Here is a 20550-nt window from a genome sequence, read left to right on the forward strand (position 1 = left end):
ACTTGCAATGCAATTAAAAAAAAAAAGCAGAAGATAATTCCAAAGCACTACTGTCTAAAAGAAAACAGAATATAAGCCATACATATAACTTTGAGTATCCATTTTAAAAAGTAAAAATAGGTGGAAGTTTTCCATTAACAAATCATTTAATCCAGTATGATCAATATTATTATTCAGAAAAATTCCTTTCCCAACAGGTTACAGAGAATTTATACTAAAAATTGAGAAGTCATAAATGAAATTAAAATATTACCATGCCTTTAGGTATCATAATTGTCAGGACAGTATCTTGTATTTACAAAAAAACTACATGAAAGACTTTTACTTTCCTAAATAGCACATAAGCTGGGAATAGTCAACTCTTGGCACTTACAAAACAAAGATATATATACCTAAAACACTCTTAAATATACTCAGGAAAAGTATCAGGCAGATAACTCTCAAATGTTTGGTGGCAAAAATGTTGTTATGCCAGTATTTTTTATAATATGTGCATGTTTTTACAGAAGAAACAACAAAAACTAAATTTAATAAAAAAAAAAAAAAAAATCAATGAAACCTGAAGACTAAGGATGATGGAGAGCTAAGTCTCACAGTAAGCACATGACCTGTGGAAGTCACAGGGACATAACTTAGAAGTAACAGTCATTACATTTTATTTTTCTTACAGTTACCTGATCTTTTTCCGCCCTGGGTCGTACCTGCCTTCTCATCCTTTGGAACTAGTTTCTGCATGTCCGCTTGGCCAAATTCACATCCAGATGGTAGGCTACAATAAGGGAAATAATCAAACAAACAACAAACCAAAACAAACAGAATTAAGTGCTATTACAGTGCTTGGGAAGTACCTCTAAGAGCGCCTAAGTTATCCTAAATGCAATAAAAAACAATTCTGATTCTTGAAGAAGCAACAAACAAGATTTGTTTGCATTGTGCTAACACAACCATCCCTGGGAAATCATCTTAAACATGCACAGGATGTTATAATTTGTCAGTTAAATCTATAGGCTAGAAGGTAGGAAGGATAAAAAACTGAACCTTTTTAATCAAACTCATCCACCCTGTTTAAACTTTGTCTATCAGATAAACAAAGAGAGATATTAAGAGAAATGAACATCCTCTTACCTGTTAGGGGTACATAGAGAGAGGAGGACAGTGCTTTCCCACACCAGAGAACAGTATAACTGGCTTAGCTTGCTCAGAACACTCAAACCCAATTGTGAACCCCACTGGTTTACTGAGATAGAACGAATTTCACTCTGCAACCAAAGGATAAGTATTTGAGATGGTCTACAAACAATTATACTTTTAAAATACTATATTTTTAAAATATCAACCTTTACTGTTTGGTACGGTATCATCTGCCTATAATCCCAGCATTTTTTGGAGGCAAGAAATAGTGAGTGAGAGCAATGTCTGGGCTACAGTATAGTAGTGTAGCTGGTAGAAAATGTACTCTTGCCCAGTTTTTGAACTGTTGAACTACTTTTTGTAATAAATTACTGAGACATAAACATGGTAAAAATAGTGACTACACAAACACAAAGCCAGGAGATTTACTTTTGTTTATCACATGTATGAGTACCTAGGCGTATGGAGTCTAGAAAACAACCTGTTCCTTAGGTGCTGACCACCTTAATTTTTTGAGACAATTTTTGGCTAGCCCAAAAGCCCCAGAAATGCACCTATTTTTTACAGTGCTGGGATTATAAGCATGTGCAAAGTTGTCAGGCATTTATACAGAATTTCTGAGGATTGAAACTCAGGTTCTTGCTGCGCATGGGGGTATAACCCTTTAATCCAAGCGCTCGGGAGGCAGAGGCAGGCAGATCTCTGAGTTTGAGACCAGCCTGTTCTACAAATTGAATTTAGGGACAGTTGGGACTACACAGATAAAACCTGTCTGAAAAAAAATTAAAAAAAAAATTAAAAAAGAAGAAAACTCAAGATTTACACAGCAGGAATTTTGAAACTGAGGAAGCTTCCCTGTCTTCACAGCAGTTTCCTTTATGAACAAGAAAGACCACAGAATGCAGACATAGCATTTGACACATTTTCTTCTTGTTGCTAACTACTAATTTAAATGCTTTGTGGTAAAAATAATTTTTTGCCATGCCATTGTTGGATCTATATGTACTTATATGGAGATTAGGAAATAATGATGTTTTTTTGAGAAGGATTAGGGATAAATATAGGGAAGCCCAATAACCTGAGCTTGATACTTAGAATCTACATAAAAGCATAAAAGAATGGACTTCAAAAAGTTGTCCTCTGGCCTCCCCAAATCCCACATGGTATGCTCAAAACCCATCATGTCATCAGGCCCACACAAAAGTAAACAAAAGTTAAATAAATGCAATGAAATGAGTTTCATATTTGCTATTTTAAAAAGATAGCAGTTAAGATGAAATGGCCACTCAAACAATTTTTGCCTGCAAAAACAGTCAACATTTGTTATAGATAGTAACAAAAAATAATAATTATGGTTTTTCTTAAAGTTCTATTCATATGATAAATTATATGCCTACACAACAGCTAATAAAAACTAAGAGACTGAAACTCCATGGCAATTTAAAATATAAACCCACAACCACCACCAGATATATTGTCCAGAAAAAAAAAAAAAAGTACTAAAGAAAAATAAGGCATTTCTTTCAGCTACGACTCCAGGTATATTTGTTCCCAAGCACAGTAATCTAGCAGGTGGATATAGGTCCTTGCCATTTTATTGGCTTTAAACTGAAACCATAGCCCCATGATTATTCTTACCTGTCCAACTCTGCAAGTGTGAACAAACATCATGATGTAAGCATGGGCTGCAGTGAGTGCATGCAAAAGAGGCGTGGCCTGAGCTGAGAGGGTAGCATCAGCAACATTGCCTGCACATGCCAATTCTCTCAGTAACACTGAGCCCCCAGGGGATTCAATGGGCCGATGTAAAGGCTCCAAGGAGGAAAGGATCAAGTCTAACTGAAGGAGACCTTCTTGAAGAACTTTGGGTTCATGTGACAGGGTCTGAAACAAGAATTATGAATGTGTCTCCACGTAATGAAATACATACATTATGTTCTTAACATTTACAGTAATAGTGACTATTACTTGAACTCTCCGAAATTTCAGTCAGTTACATTTCTCAATTTATAAATGGCAGTACCAAAATATGAAGCCAGGAATGATATATTTCACTACTTTGTGTAACAGCATATTATTTTTAAGCTTGATGAGCCAATCACAACATGAAAATGTCAAACAGGACTGTTTGTTGTACTGCTGTGTAAGAGTTTAATTTCAAATTTTGCTTAGAAAGGAGCAATGTTAGGCAAAGTTCCAAATCTTGAAAATGAGTTACATTACAATGGTGTTTTCTATTTATTTCTAATAAGTAAATTGATAATTGACTAAAGTAAGTATTGTATTAAATATTGTTGAGGGAGGAGGCTGAGAGGGCATGTGAAACTCAACCTCATGTTACATAAATTAAGCAGTTGTATCTATATCGAGCAGTACAAATGGTTCAGAAGGAAATAAAGGAGAAAGCAAGTATTATAAAAGCTACCGAGGCTAGTCAAACTATCAAGAAGTACTTTCAGAGCTATAAAGTTGTCTTCTTCCCAAACAAGAGTGGTGACTCTGAGATTGGCATCAGGAAGGCAAATTATTTTAATAGACAAACCCAAATATTACATTTCTTTTCAAGTTAAGGAAGAAAAATCTGGCAATTAAAGATTACCACTTGTTATGCAAAGCTAGAAATTATTTGCCTTCCTATGGCTTGAAATAAATCTATCCCTCCTCACAGAGCATCTTAGAGGTGGGGTAGTTAGATCAGTCCTTTCCCCATGTTCTCTTATGAAAGCACTTTACACCTGCAAAGAGTGAAACAAAATAAAACATTAAATTGCAGTTTCTAGAAATTATTTATCACTGCACAAAACAGCCAACAAAGGAGCTTTATTGTAATTACTATCAAAATTTCCCAATCTTTTTTTTTCCTGGGTTGGAGGCAGATATAAAATTTCCCTCATAATTCATTTATAGCTTTTCAAAGAACCCCCCCCAAAAAAACCAAAATAATTCTGGGGTATGAGAACACAACTCAATTTGGAGGTCTCACACTTCCTGATTTCCAACTTGATTTTGATTAGTTATAATTGATTAATCAAAATTGCACTACTGGACAATCAATGGAAAAGAATAGGGCTGAGAAAGAAAACTCCAAATTTTTTAGTTAAATTGTGTTTGAAGACAGTGAGTGATAGGAGATGGTTTAATAAAAGTACAGTCTTTTCAATGAATGATATTGGGGGAAATATAATATAAACAAATGAAATAAATAAAGTGGAACCTTTTGGGTCTCTACTCCAAATGTATCAAGACCTAAGAATTAAAAACTCATAATACCTAAAGTATAGGAATTAAACTGTCTGAAATTTCTTGGATCAGCACCAAAAGCACAGGAAACAAAAATGACAACAATAACAAAAGACAAAATGGGCCTGGTCAGCATCAAAACCTTTAGTATGTCAAAGGTAACAAACAAACAGGCAACTGACAAAATGAGGATATTTGCAAGTGATGTATCTGAAAAAAAGAGGCTGGTGTTCAATATATACAGAGATATTCAATACTAAACAGCAAAACATCTTAATTTGATTAAATATAAAATAAAGAACACAAATATTCGTTTAGCAAAAGATGCACACATAGACAATAACTCAAGTTCACAAATCAAACGTTATGGTCAATACCACCAATTATTTAGGATATGCAAGTCAAAATGAAAACGAAGCACTACTTTATCTTCAAGGATGGCTATTATTTAAGAAAACAAACAAACAAACAAACAAACCAAACAAACCAAACAAACCAAAAAAAAGATCTGGCATGGAGATGGTGAAATTACAATCCTTATGTGCCGCTACTAGGAATGGAAAATAATCTTGGAAAAGTAGTTTGAAAGTTTCATGCAAACACACACACACACAAATAGAATTATCATTTGATTAGGTTATGTCACTTCAAAGTATACATCCAAAAGATTCCAAAGGCAAATCTTGAAGTGCTATTAATTACACTCAAGTTTATAACAGTATTCATTAGGAGCTAAAATAAAAGCAAACTCAGTGTCCAGTAACAGAGGAATGGACAAAATGATCTAGAGTGTATTTCATAAAATATCATTTAGCTTTTTTTTTTTATCATTTAGCTTTAAAAAGGAAACTGACAAAATTAATAAATATTTGGTGTCACTGTAACACTCTTAAATGCTATACAAAGCTATTACATAAGGTACTTTCAAGTTGAGTAAATAGAATGATAATTACTAAGTAAAGGCATTAGGGGTGAACAAGTAACTTGCAAAAATCAAAGGTGTTGTAGAAATGAAGAAACTTTGTTTTTGGCAATTTTAAGCAATAAATTACATATCAATTTATGACTAATAAAGCTTGGGGAAAAGGAACGAACACTGCAAAATGAATGCGCATACTAAAACCAAAAAATACTACCATAACAGCATGAAGCTAGAAAGCTTTCCTGGAAATAATTTACACGCATATGAATTCAAATGGCAAAACAACACGCAAATGCAAAAACAAAGAAAATAAATAATTTCACTATGAGAAATAGTATAAAATATATTAAGTGGAACACACACAAATTTATCAATTTTTAACTAGAGGTCCTTAAGCGAGAACACAATGAAAATACATACAGAGATGTAAATATTTCGCTAGATGTTTCTTACCAATATGGATTTGCAGACACCTGCAACAGCCTGACAGGCAGCAGATGTGGGAAAGTCAATGGGCAGATTGGGAAGACCCAAAATGGTAACCAAAGGTAAGAGTCCTTTCTGGTTTACAAATTCTTGACAGTGGTCATCTGTTGTATTGTTGCTCAAAATAGATTCCACAAATTTCATCTAGGTGATGAAAGTTTTTTAAAAGACAAGTTAGAGGCTAATACTTGGAAGTAAAAGGTCAGTTTTACTTCATCAGGATCAGGATAGGGACAACGTATTTGCAAGACATCAGTATTTTCTGTAATACCACTTCAATTAACAGGGACAAATAATTAGTACATATTCATATTATCCAGAAAATAAGGAACCCTTCCCAATCTAAATTTTCAACCACTCCAGAAGTCAATTTGAAAGCAAAGAGAAGCTAAATGACTTGCTCAGAGCAACATTCTGAATTAGTGGCAGAAACAGGTCTGTCTTAACTGTATCATACACTCCATTTGTTATGACAGTTCCCACACATCCTTATAATATAAATAAAATGAACTCCAGGAATCGGAATTTGAATCAAAACAAAACAAAAGGGATCTTTGAGGGATAGAAAGAATGTATTAATGAACACAAAAGCACAAGTGGAAGTGCTTATTAGTCTAGAATAAATGCTAAGTGGATATTAAATTCTGGGAAAATTTTAGTGCTCTTCACATTTTCTTAATGATACAGGGAACGTCCATGCACTTCAGAGAGGGGCAGGGGAAGGGGTAAAATGTGGGAAAAGCATGTTGGGCAAATTCTGACATAATATTGGTTTAACACACTAAATCTCGTTAAAATTCAAATGTACAATAATAACAGTGAACAGAAAGTTGAAAATATAAAAAGGCTGAGAATACTGGCTCATTTACTGAAAATGGGGCAAGAACAAATATTTCCAATTTTGCACACCTTTCCCTCTGTACTTTAAAAGCTCTAGAGAAAATAAACATTAAATGCTATACAATATTATCACATAAAGTACTTTCAAGTTGAGAAAATAGAATGATAATTACTAACTAAAGGCATTAGAGGAGAACAAGTAACTTGCTCTGACAACCTGAAAAAGCACACATCTTTAGCTCTACAATGAATCTTACCACATTAAGGATGTAATCCATGAGGGGTATAGGTATACGTTCCTCCGTACCAACAACCCTGTTAAAGAGAAAAGAATCAGTTACACAGAAATTCATAGCACCAGTGTGAGGGGAAAAAAGTGAAGCCCTTTTACTAAGTCATGCTCCTAGAGTATATACTCTTTTAGTATATGAACCTTAAAACTAAGACATGAAGAAAAAGAGCTGAAATCAATAATGAAGGTAGAGTTCAGAGTATAAAATAAACAAGCCATAAAAATATAGCAATTATTATACTTATCACAAATGACACATCCTTTCTAAGTGAAATTACTGTTAGAAAAAAATTTAACATTATAAAAATAGTGAAAATAAACTGAATTAAAAGACCAAACGTGCTTATAGGAAAGGACCAGGCAATGAAGCAAACATAAAACAGTCATAATCTTATGTTAGATTAAGAGCTGAGAAAGAAGTGGATGTTTGGTTTTGTTCAAATATCTTTACTATGAGCCAGGAGTAGTGGCATATGCTTTTAATCCTTGTACTCAAAGAGGCAGAGGCATAGGCAGGAGGAGCTTTCAGAGCCAGGCTAGTGTACAAAGTGGGTTCCAGAAAAATCAGGGGCTGTTACACAAGGAAACCTTATCTTAAAAAATCAAAAATGCTTAAGACTGACAAGTCCTTATGAACAGTCAAAGCTAAAGTCATTTTCCAAGGCCTCCTTTTACAACTAATTTGTAATTGCAGGATGACAGTTCCTGAATTATGTACAATTTATCACGTTTTTTAGCTTTTTCAAATTCTTCAATACTGGATGCTAATTAGGTTATAGATTTATAAAAGGTATCTTTTTTTTTTTTTTTGGTTTTTCGAGACAGGGTTTCTCTGTATATCCCTGGCTGTCCTGGAACTCACTCTGTAGACCAGGCTGGCCATAAACTCAGAAATCCGCCTGCCTCTGCCTCCCAAGTGGACCACCACTGCCCGGCAAAAGGTATCTTTAAATTAAATTGTCTTTTGCAATAAAATGACAGGGGGAAACAACCATATATACTGTACTGAGATGAAAAGAAAATGTAACTCATAAAGACAAAAAAGAAGAAAACTTAAGTAGGAAACAACATATGATGATGCTTATGTATCCTTGGGATCTGAGTAAAGAGGTGGCAAAGGAGGAACAGAGATAGTGGTGTTGAGAGAAAAGATAGTAAAAGAGGCAAGCAAGATAAAATGCTAATAGTTCTCATATCTGACAAAATATAAAAATTGACAACCATGAAAACATTTGGCAGAAAAGTGAAAAAGAACAAAGAAGCTTTAAGAATAGCTTCAGTAATAAAACATCCAAGGCTTTAGGGTTAAGGATTTATTAAAAAAAAAAAAGGTTTATTTATTATTATACATAAGTACACTGTAGCTGTCTTCAAACACACCAGAAGAGGGAGTCAGATCTCACTATGGGTGGTTGTGAGCCACCATGTGGGTCAGTGCTCTTACCTGCTGAGCCATCTCACCAGCCCAGGGTTAAGGATTTTATAAACACCCTCAACTTTTAAAAGGGCTGAAGAGATAGCACAGCAGGTAAGCACTCACCATACAAGCCTTACAATTTTGAGTTCAGTCCTCAGCATCACAGGGAAGCAGAGAATCAACTCATGAATGTTGTCCTCTGACCTTTCACATCTGTGTATGAGATTATACACATATACACTAAATGAAGAAAAATTGGGGGAGGGGACTTGCAAAAGAATCTTGTTAAAATTTACTTTATGTTACATGTGAGTATATACATGTGAGTGCAGGATAACTGGAGATACAAGTGTTTGTAAGCCACCTAACTCAATGAATACTGTGAACTTTAAGTCCTGTCTTCCATTAAGAGCAGCAAATTCAGCTTTTTTTCTAGTCCCATGGGCAAAGACCGTTGTACAAAAAGTGGAAATCTTTTTGTTTGTTTTGATTTTTATTAATAAAAGGATTTTATTGGATTCTACTTCATTTTCCCTGCTTTGTAAATTATTAAAAATCGCAATAGAGACTAAAGGCTGGTAGTGATGGAAATGGCCCTTTGTACCTGCAGAAAGTGCTGTTCAAATCAGGAAGAGGACTTCATTAGAGCCTTCTGGGCATAGTACAAAGCAGGGTGGCAGTGCTGGCCTTGTGAGGAACTTCAAATGGCCACATTACCACCGGAAATTAGATAATGAGATGACGGTGAAATCTGAGAGGCTGTTTTAATCCTTACATTGCAAAGTTTATCTTAGGTCTTTCTGGGTCTCTGAACTACCCTTTGTTGACAACAAAAGGCACAAGAAATAATAGTAAACTAATATAGTCCTTTCCCCACAATTTATCAGGCACTGTGCTGTGTGATTTTCAGTATCAGCTTAAGTATTCATATCACTCTGAGAAAGTTAAGTCCTTCAAAGGACTAAGACCCTTCAAAGAAAGGAAGGGCCAGGATTGAAAAGAACATTTCCTTGATAATGCACAACTGCAGCATTTTATTAATAATTAATTATCCTTTTCAACTCAGCCTCACCTCCCTAGAAAGAACCTAAAGATCCACCTCTAAAGCTACAAGTACAGATACCATTCCAATGGAATTCTCGCCTCTTTGTATATGTCAAATATGATCTAGTACAGAGCATAGGTTAATACAACAAAATGAATCCCAGATGTGCCTTTCATTGCTACAAAGGAAGCTGTAGGAAAAAAAAAAAGACAAACCAACAGTATTGTTCTTCATATAACTCCAGGAACAGACTCATTCATATATATCTATTTTTGTTCTTTCCTACTACATCATTTAAAAATAACTAAAAATCATCAGTTATCTCCAAAAGAACTCTACCTACAAGCCTAAGTTTAACCTAATTTAAAGCAGTCACATCCCTGAACAAGAAAAGTCTGTTTTTGTAAATGAGTTATAATTGTAAAATTCTCCTCTGCCCAATCTCTATACTCACAAACAAATGCTACAGACCTGCACAGACTTATGCATGTTATTTAAAAGTTCCTAATATCAGGATCATGGACCTGCACTTTAAAAATTTGAGTGCTGCTCTAAGATTTGCAACAGCCTGGAGGTTATCAGGCCACATTCCCCACATCCCAGCCCATCATTTAGAATGAAGAACTGACTGACAGTTACTTGCAGGGACTGTTAGGGAACACAGGCCTTGGTTGGAAAACCAAGCCCAGCCCCTCTTCTCCCCACAGTTTAGGACCAGGGAAAACTTAAACTATGGTGTTTATTATTATAAACCTAAGTCATGTAGGAGAATGCCACACTATGCCCTGAAAGGCAGCAAGAATCAAAAAGCCCCTTTGTAGGACTTGAAAGGCTTGTTTCAGATTACATAGAGTGGCCAGAAACAGAGTCATAATCCTCAGCACTTAGAAGGCTGAAGAGGGAAGACTGAGTTTGAGGACACTGTACAATGAATTCCCAGCTACTCTTACCTGCAAAGCAAGACCTTAGTTTGTGAATAGCACATTAGAAACCTAAGAATTTAGACTTAAACTGCCTAAGTGTTCTTATTCTACAAATCCAACAAAAACTATTATTTCACTATCATTCATAAGCCATCATTACTTTAAAAAGAATAAAAAGGAATTATCTTAGCCTCAGGAAAATAAAAACCAAGTTCATTAAGAGGAAAACTAAATAAATGTAACCATAGTTATACAACACACTCAAGACTACAGAGTCATGTTACTAATATGGATAAATTCCCAAAACACAGTAAGTAAAACCAAATTAAAGAAACTATGCATTGGATGCACATTTGTATTATCATTGTATTTATAGGGTATTTTTGAATATTCAAAATTATTTCATGTACAATAGAAGTAAGATCAGTAGCTCCATTTTTGGATGGAAAAAAAGGCAGAAAATAAAAAGTACAGTGTACTTTGTACAAATATTTGAACATACATATAAGAATTACATTTGGATATATACCTATGGCATTTGAAGAAGGATAGAGGCAAAGAACCAGGAATTTGTAGGTCCAATTGAGAATGTAAACTGGAGGGCTGGTGAGATGGCTCAGCTTTAAGAGCACCGACTCTCTTTCAGAGGTCATGAGTTCAATTCCCAGCAACCACCACATGGTGGCTCAAAATCATCTCATAATGAGAAACAAATAAAAAACCTATGGTCCATAGCAAGCAGGGCCAGGGTAAGGAGAGTGGGGGGTAATGTAAACTGGAATGGGCAGATAAGAGAGACAGGCACTTGATCTAAAGCTCTTTGATAATTCTATTAAATAGAGATGGGGAGTCACTGAAACAGATTAATACAGAAAAGAATCAGCATATGGGAAAATATAAGCTTGCTTTCCCAATCGGAAGATGTTCTGGAATAAGGAACAAATGTGGATAATGATATACAATATCTCAAGTAAGGAAAATAGTATGAAAAATGAGTAATATTCAGAAAATGTTAATTTACTCTAACAGCAGCTTGAATTTGGAATTTATTTGATCTAAGATCTAATATATGCAGATACACACAACTTGACTTATAATCACCAACAACAACATTCTACATTCAACAAATCTTTTTTTCATTTGTAGACAGGAAAAGCAACTCAGCTCTGCAAGGTAATCGGAGAAAGTTGGGGATAAATACTGTAACTTCTTTATACTGTATTGAGAAAAGCCACAATTTCAGAATGTCACCCTCTTTTAGAAACATGGTTTTAATGTAGATTGAAGACAACACTAGAGATTTATGCTTGCTGTCTCAGGCAAATGGAGATTAAGTAATGACTCCCCTCCAAAATTACTGACACCACCAAGAGCACTGCTGAGTTCCAATAACTCTTTTTACTTCTGCTATTCCTGGGCTTTATTTATACTCTACTAGACTATTTTCTACCTCCAACATGCCAGTTTAGTACCAGATCAAAACTATTCTTACACACAGCTGAAACATTGACACCTGTCTAGAGACATTGCTTTCACATTTGAAATAAAAGTTTCATATATTACTTGGAATATTGAACTCTGATTTAACATCATGAACTAAAATTTTAAGAATAGCAATTTTCAAATGCAACCAATGCTACAACACAGCACTATGATACTACAGAGGAAGGAACAAAGGAAGAAAACACCTAAAAGGCCAGAAAGAACTTTAAAATGATCTGATGTATTTTTTATAAACTGAAGTGACATAAAGGGTATGGAGTTGCTTTGCTTGAGTTCCATCCTGCTGATCATAAAAAAAAAAAAAAAAAAAAAAATTAACCCCACAACCCCAATCTCTCCAGCCAGTGTTTCTCTCTATAGCCCTGGCTGGCCTCCAAACTCAGATATGGGCCAGCTTCTGCCTCCCAAATAGTAGAATTAGAAGTGCCACCACCACCATCACCATAAAACTATTATGATACTAAGTAGTATCATAAGGAAAGAGAATCTGACCTATTAACACTTACTGCTGATTAGGCTCAGTTTCATTCTGCTGGGCAGAATTAAAGCTCTGCATGGCCTGTACTTCCTCTTCCTCCTCATCTTCACTGGAAGCCTCTTCTGCAGCATGATTAGACCTTGGAGGAGGAGCAGTAGCAGTACCATCCGCTTTCTGAATAGATGGCTTCTGACAAATGTATTTAGGATCTCTTCCAAGATTACAGATTTCTTCAAGTAACTAAAAGTCAAAGAGGAAAACATTACTTATTTATAATGAAGGAATGACATTTTGTGAGGATTTTCTATCTGTAATATACACAACAATGCTGAAGCATAACCATTACATCAATTTTTTAAAAAGTAAAAAAGTAAGTGTAAAAAAAAAAAAAAAATCACACAAGGTCACATGCCACTCCTAATTTACAAATCATCAGTATCTTATATGCAGATTCGAATAATCCACTCCTGATGGAGGAAGGAGAAATGAGGAAGGGGAAATTTCAAGAAAAACACGCTAGCTCATACAAACTGAAGCCCCTGCATATTTGTTAATCTCATAAGAAAGCAATACAAACAGATTTACACTAAACAAAGGAACTGTGTTAATTCAGAAAACGATTCAGTATAAAAAGGATGGAATCAACATAAAGTCCACTCTCGTAAAGAATGGACTAATGGTTATAACTTTTGGTTTTGCAAAGGAACAGTCCAAAAAAGCAAGGCTTAGAAATTAGGCAGATAAAAAACCCTTCCCAATTAAGCTAGGACACTTTGTAAAAGATCAAAGTCCTAACCATTATCAATCCCTACCTTGATGATGGCAGTTGTTGCATCTGTTTTGAGGGTAGGCTGATGTCTCATGAGCTCATCAACAGCACTCCCCAGGTTGGATGCAGTATCCCCTTAAGGCAAAAAAAAAAAAAAAAAAAAAAATTACTGAGCCCAAAAATTTTTGTGCCAATTTAAGACGGAAAGAAGGAACTGAACTGCTTCTTGTGACTATCTACCAACACAAAATCTTGAATGAATTCACATAAGCCTCAATCCACCAAATCATGGTGATGGTGTTGGTGTTGGTGGTGGTGGTGGTGGAGGAGGAAGAGGAGGAAAGAGATCAGTTTAGCAAACAGCACTGCCAAGGTCTGAGCTACTCTATTATAGAGAAAGGAGTAGAAAAGAAGAAATACTTTCTTATGGCATTTTTTATTAGATAGTTCCTTCATTTACATTTCAAATGCTATCCTTAAAGTCCCCTATACCCTGACCCTTGGGATGTCTCCATGAAGACTGCTAGAATGATACAGTGGTGAATGGAAGTACAGAATACATTTATTCATGAAAAGGGGATGAGTGAGGGGTAGGGGGTGAATGCTGTTGTGTTGTCCCCTCACTATATTGCCCAGGCTGAATTCAAATGCCCAGACTCAGCCTAGGCAATATACAGGTACACTTTTGCAAACTACAATATTTTTCTCTCTTGTGCCTCAGCAATATACACTCAAAATATGCTGAGAAGAAAATATAATTATTTGTAACTATTTAAGAAAAAAATGAGAAATCTGTTCACAACAGAAAAATTTGTAGATTAGATGGTAGACTTGAAAATAGACGACTGGGGAAAAAAAGATAAAATAAGATAGGAAAAGAAAAGAAAAGAAAAGAAAAGAGAAAAGAAACCACCAGTCCCTATACCTGTTTGTTACCAACATCAGTAAAGTGAACTATTCAGAAGCATGGAAATACTATGAAGAGAGAGGCTAAGGATGACGTATTCCTTCCTACCTGTAATAATAGAATACATGGTGATAATTCCCGTTAAGCTGAGCATACCTAACCAGAGAAACGATGTGTAGTCAAGGAAAACTTTCCTTGCCAAAACCAACTTTCTATTTTAAAATAGAAAAATAGTAGCAACTCACCAAGGGGATCAGAACTCCTTCTCCTCCGCATGGCTGGGAGGTAATCAGGAGACAGAAGAACTTTGAAGAGACGTTCAAATGGCTGACATTGTACAAAAGACTGAAGACCTCGGGCATTCAAGCAAAGTGCACTGAATACATTTGGGAGGGAACCGAGGACTTCCCTTGTAGCAGGAACCTAGTAAAGACGAAAAGGATTTGAATGCAACTCAAAAAATGTCATATACAAATGCAAAGAAAATATAGTTAGTTAGGGTTACCACACTGAGGAATTTGTTAAACAGGTATAAAATAGATTCAACAATACATACAAGAGGTAAATTTTTTCACACAGTAACATTTCAAACTTGCTTCTAAAGCATGTGGAAGATGTATCTGAGGAAACAGGAAATACACGGAGTAGTCATTTTTATAGTGGTAGAATGAACTCACATCTTTGATGAGCAGTGCATGCAGCATGACATCTGTCAGTCCATTGTCCTGGAGTGAGGACAGCAGTGATGGCTCTTGAAATACAAACACAGTCACCACTTCAGTAGCTAAGAAGAAATATAAGAAAAATTATGGGAAACTGAGACTATCCATAAATATTAAAAGCAAATAAAATCTTTTTTCTTTTTTTTTTTTTTGGTTTTTAAAGACAGAGTTTCTTTGTGTAACCCTGGCTGTTGTGTAATACTCTGTAGACCAGGCAGGACTTCAACTCAGAAATCCACTTTCCTCTGCCTCCCAAGTGCTGGATTAAAGGCATGCACCACCACTGCCTGTTACAAAATCTTAAAACACATACACTAAATATTTAATAATTTAAACTTCTGTGCTTATTATGAAAACGATTTTCCAGAATACCAAGAGTAGTCCAATAAACATTAAGAGTTTTATTATATGTGTGATCATTCCTTTTTTATGTATTTTTCTCTCATACATCACATATCAGCAAACAGATTCCCTCTCTTCACCCCTCTCAACCCCATCTCCACCACCTTTTTACCCCAGATCCACTAGTCTTCCATTTCCCTTCAGAAAAGAGCAGGCCTCCCAGGGATATCAACCAACACTAACAAGCCTTTTTAAAAAACTATACTTCTACCATACTAACCTATTTATAATATTCAGAAAACATTGAGTTCACAAAGACACTGACAGATCAGAGCACACAATGAGTTTAGGCACGCCCTTAAAAGGCGGCACTGTGTCCTGGTAGTCTAATCCAGGCAGGAGGACTAATATAGACATAATGGTCTGCTAAACAATATCTACCTAAATAGCAAAATGGACAATGACTTCTTAAAAAGAGTCCCAATTTTGTTAACCGCTTTAGTTATCACAAACTCGTAACCTTTACGTGGCATAACACGCTAATAAAATTTGACTTCAGCTATTTTACTCCCTTTTCTGACCACAAATGGAAAATTTTTGTAGCAATGGATCTAAAGACCTAAACAGGCTGTACTGGCTAGTTTTGTGTCAACTTGACACAGCTGGAGTTATCACAGAGAAAGGAGCTTCAGTTGAGGAAAAGCCTCCATGAGATCCAACTGTAAGGCATTTTCTCAATTAGTGATCAAGGGGGAAAGACCCCTTGTGGGTGGGACCATCTCTGGGCTGGTAGTCCTGGGTTCTATACGAGAGCAGGCTGAGCAAGCCAGGGGAGGCAAGCCAGTAAAGAACATCCCTCCATGGCCTCTGCATCAGCTCCTGCTTTCTGACCTGCTTGAGTTCCAGTCCTGACTTCCTTGGTGATGAACAGCAGTGTGGAAGTGTAAGCCGAATAAACCCTTTCTTCCCCAACTTGCTTCTTGGTCATGATGTTTGTGCAGGAATAGAAACCCTAACTAAGATAAAGGCCATCACCATTTTGATATGGAGCAATCCATGGTGTACTAAAAACAGTATTAGTGAAAACAATGGGATCCACTGAGAATTAGGGTCTCTACCTGCCTAGATGACTCTGTATGCCTCAAGGAAAGCCTAACTGCAAATATTTTCATAATATGATGGTGTTTGAATGTCTGCTAACTGGAAGTTTTACTTCATGGAAAACAGGGATCTGTTTGGTCACACCTAAGAATAGTTCTTCTGAAAATAAAAATAAGTTAGTTTCTAGAAACAAGATGTTTGATGCTAGTTCTTGATCCACCTTACTCCAGAACTACTGAAGGAGAGATCGCTGCAAGATGTAAGATGGTAATAAAGCCCTTTCTCCAACAATTACTACAAAGTATTTTGACTTTGGGTAATCTTACTATGCATCATTTGAATCATAACCTGGAAATAGGATTCTACTACTCAATTGCTAATCTTTGTAAATTCCTTTTGTCTTATGTAGTCTGTGACCTTTACTTTTTGGTCCTATTTCCTAAGAAATTTTTCTAGCCGGGCCGTGGTGGCACACGCCTTTAATCTCAGCACCTGGGAGGCAGAGGCAAGCAGATTTCTGAGTTCCAGGACAGCCAGGGCTTTACAGAGAAACTCATAAAAATGAAAATAAAAATAAAAAAAAATTATGCTAGGTGCTGGGAATATAGCTGGGTTGGTAGAGAGAGTATCTAGCATGCATCTTAAGCCAAGACCCAACCTGAGCACAACTTATTAACTAGGTGTGGCAATCAATACATGCCTATAATCCAAATGCACTCAGGAGGTAGATTCAGGAGGAGTAGAAACCTAAGATCATCCTGTGTTACATAGCCAGTTTAACGTCAGCCTGAGATATGAGATCTCATATTAAAAATAAATAAATAAATGTGTTCTCAATTTTTTGTGAACATAAGAATATTGACCCCTCCCTATAACTTTCACTTCATTTCAAAAGTAGAAACTCACCATCAAGGTTTCAGGAATAGCACAAGATTACCAACCCAGAGTCCAATCAGATCTGATTTCCTGTTATTTGACTGCCGTTCCATACACCATTATTCCCTAACCACTACTCACATCCACTTTCTTTTACTTGTCAGACAGAATCTACATAATACAGCAGAATGCTAAACTTCAGTCAAATGCAACCACTTATAGAACTTAGCCTGGCTTTCTTGGAATTCAATATTCAAATTGATTATCAATCTCTTCAGGTTAAGTAAGGAATTAATCATGATGACACTGGCATTGGACAAGCTACACACAATAATGTAACGGGATTATAAGACAGGAGATGAAAGCTTAAGGAAGCCAGGGAGAATAATGAAGACACAATACTGAGAATGAAGTAAACAAGAGTGAAGACCAAAGCCACTGGTAGCAGGCACATGCCTTTAATTCCAACACTCAGGAGGCAGAGGCAAGCAGATCTTTATCAGTTTGGGGCCACTCTTGTCAATAGGGAGAGTTTCCAGGAAAGCCAAAACCCTGTCATAAAAGTCAAGACTTGGCACAGGATAAGAAATGTCAAATTCCTTATTTGTTGAGTTTCAGTGTGAAGTTACTACAGATCACTGTGACCTTGCCACATACTTCCTTGTTAACTTTCCATTTATGAATATTATTCCCAGATACTTAACTAAAAGCATGTGCAACATCCTTTGTTAAGGCTATTTTTAACTGTCTGTCTGCTCTGATACGAATTTTCCCAGTAGAACTCTTTCAATCTACCTTAGGCTCATTTTCCTTTGTCACAACTCCAACTCCTTTACAGGACCTGACCTGTACTCATATTAATATTTAGTAACTGGAATGTCATAGATCCAACTACAAAGTGCATCTGCTTCATGAAGTTTCACTAAAAAAGGGAAACACTGGGTCATATTGCCATCCCTGGAGTAAACGCAAACATTTTGGTTCATTAACAGGGAAAACCAAACTAGTAAATTCTGCAAGATCACAAGATAGAAATACACAGATTCATAAATTGTTCATTAGCAAAGAGGTAAGAAAGTCATAATAAATACAAATCTCTAGACTGCCCATAATGTATTTGTACAATGTACACTCCACTATGTTCAAAGAAACTGAAATTTCTACATCTCCCCCTAAATTGCTTTATAGAATTTTAAATGGAGTTCCAACTTGCTTTTGTGATGCCAAAGTGCGTAGTGGGATAAAACAATGGGCTTTGTAGCATTAAGCTACCAGGAAGTGGGAGTAGGTGGATTGGAGAGCAGGGTCAGGGGGTGGGGGTGGTATAAAAGACTTTTGGGATAGCATTTGAATTGTAAATGAAAAAAATCTAATAAAAAAAGAAAAAAAAAAAAGAAGTTCTAAAAGCTTGCGTGCACACACATGCAGCAAGCTGGCATTGAATTCAAGAGAACTGACTGCCTTTTGCCTCCAGGTACTTTATAAATGTATGCCAGAACATTCAACCTAGCCCGAACTTCATTTCTACTCACCTAGGAGGAAGAGTGATGGGCCATAGTATTCTGCATTGCTGATGATGTGTTTCAGAGAGGTAGGTAAAGAACCATCCATCACTAAAAGAAATATGAACAAAGACTACATATGGTAAGTCTGGGTGAGGCATGAAAATCAAAGGTGATGGGTAGCAATATGTTACACTGTAGTAAATCAATGATCAAGTCTATGGCCTCTGTTTCATGTAACGCCTTAGTTTATTCATGCAGTTAGCTTTAATAGACTGTCAAAATAAGAACAGACAAGGAGACTGTGAGAGGTGGCAGTAGGATAGAAGAGATCAGAGTCCAAAACTGGGAAGTGGACTTGTGTAAGTAGCCCTCATGTCTAAGAAGCATATTAAGTAACAAAAAGCTATCAGTTTACTAAGTATGCTTTAGAAAAACATCAAGGAAACATGAAAGAGAACAATCTGGATAACCAAGTGGTCTTAGAAAACAGTATACAGAATCAAAATACCATGTCGTATGCCATCTGAGAAAGCAGGGTCTTGAATGGCCTTCTTGAGGAAATTCAACATGGACTTGAGAAGTGCTGCTCGTTGTGGAATACACTGAATTCCTAACATGGGAGAAAGAAAAAAGTATCATATTGTGCTCATCATTAAATCACAGTGAAGAGGCACACAAAACATGTACTAAGAGACCCGTCTATATCCACTAAAGCAAAACTAGCAGACATTTAAAGTGAGATCTCTGGACATGAGAGAGAGTATTCTGAAAGCTGAAATTAAATCACCACACATGACCGGTATTAAAATCAGACAGACAGACAGAGGAACAAAAATAAAAAGATAAAAACAGAAATACTGTAGAGTAAAAAGATTCAACTTCAAACTTCACTGAGTTACTCTTTTGGATATTATCTGCCCTCCGAAATGTCTGTTTTGATACTGTGTGAACTAACAGAAGACCATAAAATGTTGCAAGACATGTTCTTATAAGATAACCTCAAATGTACCAATAAGTGCCGGGTAATGTTCTCTTCTTCACTAGTTTAATAAGTCAGTCACTGTAAAAGACTGTGTATCTATGTGTCTACGCACCAGGACGGGGTCCAGGGCCAGGCCCAGGGCCAGGGCCGGGGCCAGGGCCAGGGCCAGGGCCAGGGCCAGGACCAGGGCCAGGACCAGGGCCAGGACCCGGACCAGGGCCAGGACCCGGGCCAGGGCCAGAGATGCTAGTGCTGCTGTTGGAACTTGATGCCCTTAATTCAACATCCAGCCGGTGCTCCATAGATATGGACGAGCCTGGACTGCTTTCCATAGTTACATCTGCAACTAAAGTACAAGTTATGATAAAGAAACTAATTAGAATAAAAGGTACTAAGAAAAGAAAGATTTCTGAGAAAACTTCGTCCACTGAGTGAGATGTAAAACATGCAACTTTGTATGTTATTGCTAAGAGGGAGGTAGTAAGTCAAGACTACTAACAGAGGTTAATTAACAAATATAAAAAGCACTGATGTTCATAGGGAAGGGTGGCTATGATACATAGAATGAACAATACAAGCAGAATGTGTTTATGCTCTCCTCTCTCTCTGTTCTAAAAACTATATACTTGTAGATGTGAACATGAAAAGGAAATAAAGTTGTAACTGAGTCACAAATTAGCAGCTAATGCCAGAGGGTTAAGACTGAGCATTAACATTTACTTTTAAATTTGAAAAGCAAATATTTACTATCTACATGTTTCAGTTATGTAAACTTTAAAGGGGATCTTATTAATTTCATAAATGTAACATTTTTAAGTTATTTTTATGCATGCACCTACTTATACAAGTAGTAAGGATGAACAGCTGTGTAACTTTCTTTGTATTGAGTATGTAATTTCTTTGAGAATTCAATGCAATCGTTTGGATTAGTTTTAAATACTTGTTTCCTGGTCTTCAGTTGCAAATTTACTGAATCAAGCATTTCAGATGGCACCAGAATCTACCAAGCACTTATTGTTCTGCTTATTAAATTCTGACAATTGCTGGTTTACAATGGATAGTCATGATT

At 36.2% G+C, this 20550-nt stretch overlaps 1 protein-coding gene across 24 annotated transcripts in view; it reads right to left on the reverse strand.

Moving 5' to 3' along the window:
* Huwe1 (HECT, UBA and WWE domain containing E3 ubiquitin protein ligase 1) overlaps nucleotides 1-20550 on the reverse strand; it is a 137365-nt gene that overhangs the window by 57866 nt on the left and 58949 nt on the right. For 16 of the 24 annotated variants that reach the window (XM_029473129.2, XM_085837960.1, XM_029473139.2 and 13 more), the window contains 12 exons: nucleotides 19594-19827; nucleotides 19008-19109; nucleotides 18527-18607; nucleotides 14631-14737; nucleotides 14199-14376; nucleotides 13090-13181; nucleotides 12306-12517; nucleotides 6877-6934; nucleotides 5747-5923; nucleotides 2770-3015; nucleotides 1126-1259; nucleotides 675-769 (listed from right to left, as the gene is read on the reverse strand). In XM_029473129.2, coding sequence (XP_029328989.1) covers nucleotides 675-769; nucleotides 1126-1259; nucleotides 2770-3015; nucleotides 5747-5923; nucleotides 6877-6934; nucleotides 12306-12517; nucleotides 13090-13181; nucleotides 14199-14376; nucleotides 14631-14737; nucleotides 18527-18607; nucleotides 19008-19109; nucleotides 19594-19827 — 1716 coding nt within the window. The remainder of the gene's footprint in view (nucleotides 1-674; nucleotides 770-1125; nucleotides 1260-2769; nucleotides 3016-5746; nucleotides 5924-6876; nucleotides 6935-12305; nucleotides 12518-13089; nucleotides 13182-14198; nucleotides 14377-14630; nucleotides 14738-18526; nucleotides 18608-19007; nucleotides 19110-19593; nucleotides 19828-20550) is intronic. The other 8 variants (XM_085837965.1, XM_085837964.1, XM_085837962.1 and 5 more) reach the window with 2 other exon arrangements.

Source organism: Mus caroli, unplaced genomic scaffold (genome assembly GCF_978045245.1).
Source record: "Mus caroli unplaced genomic scaffold, Mus_caroli_1 scaffold_5, whole genome shotgun sequence".
NCBI classification, from domain to species: domain Eukaryota; kingdom Metazoa; phylum Chordata; class Mammalia; order Rodentia; family Muridae; genus Mus; species Mus caroli.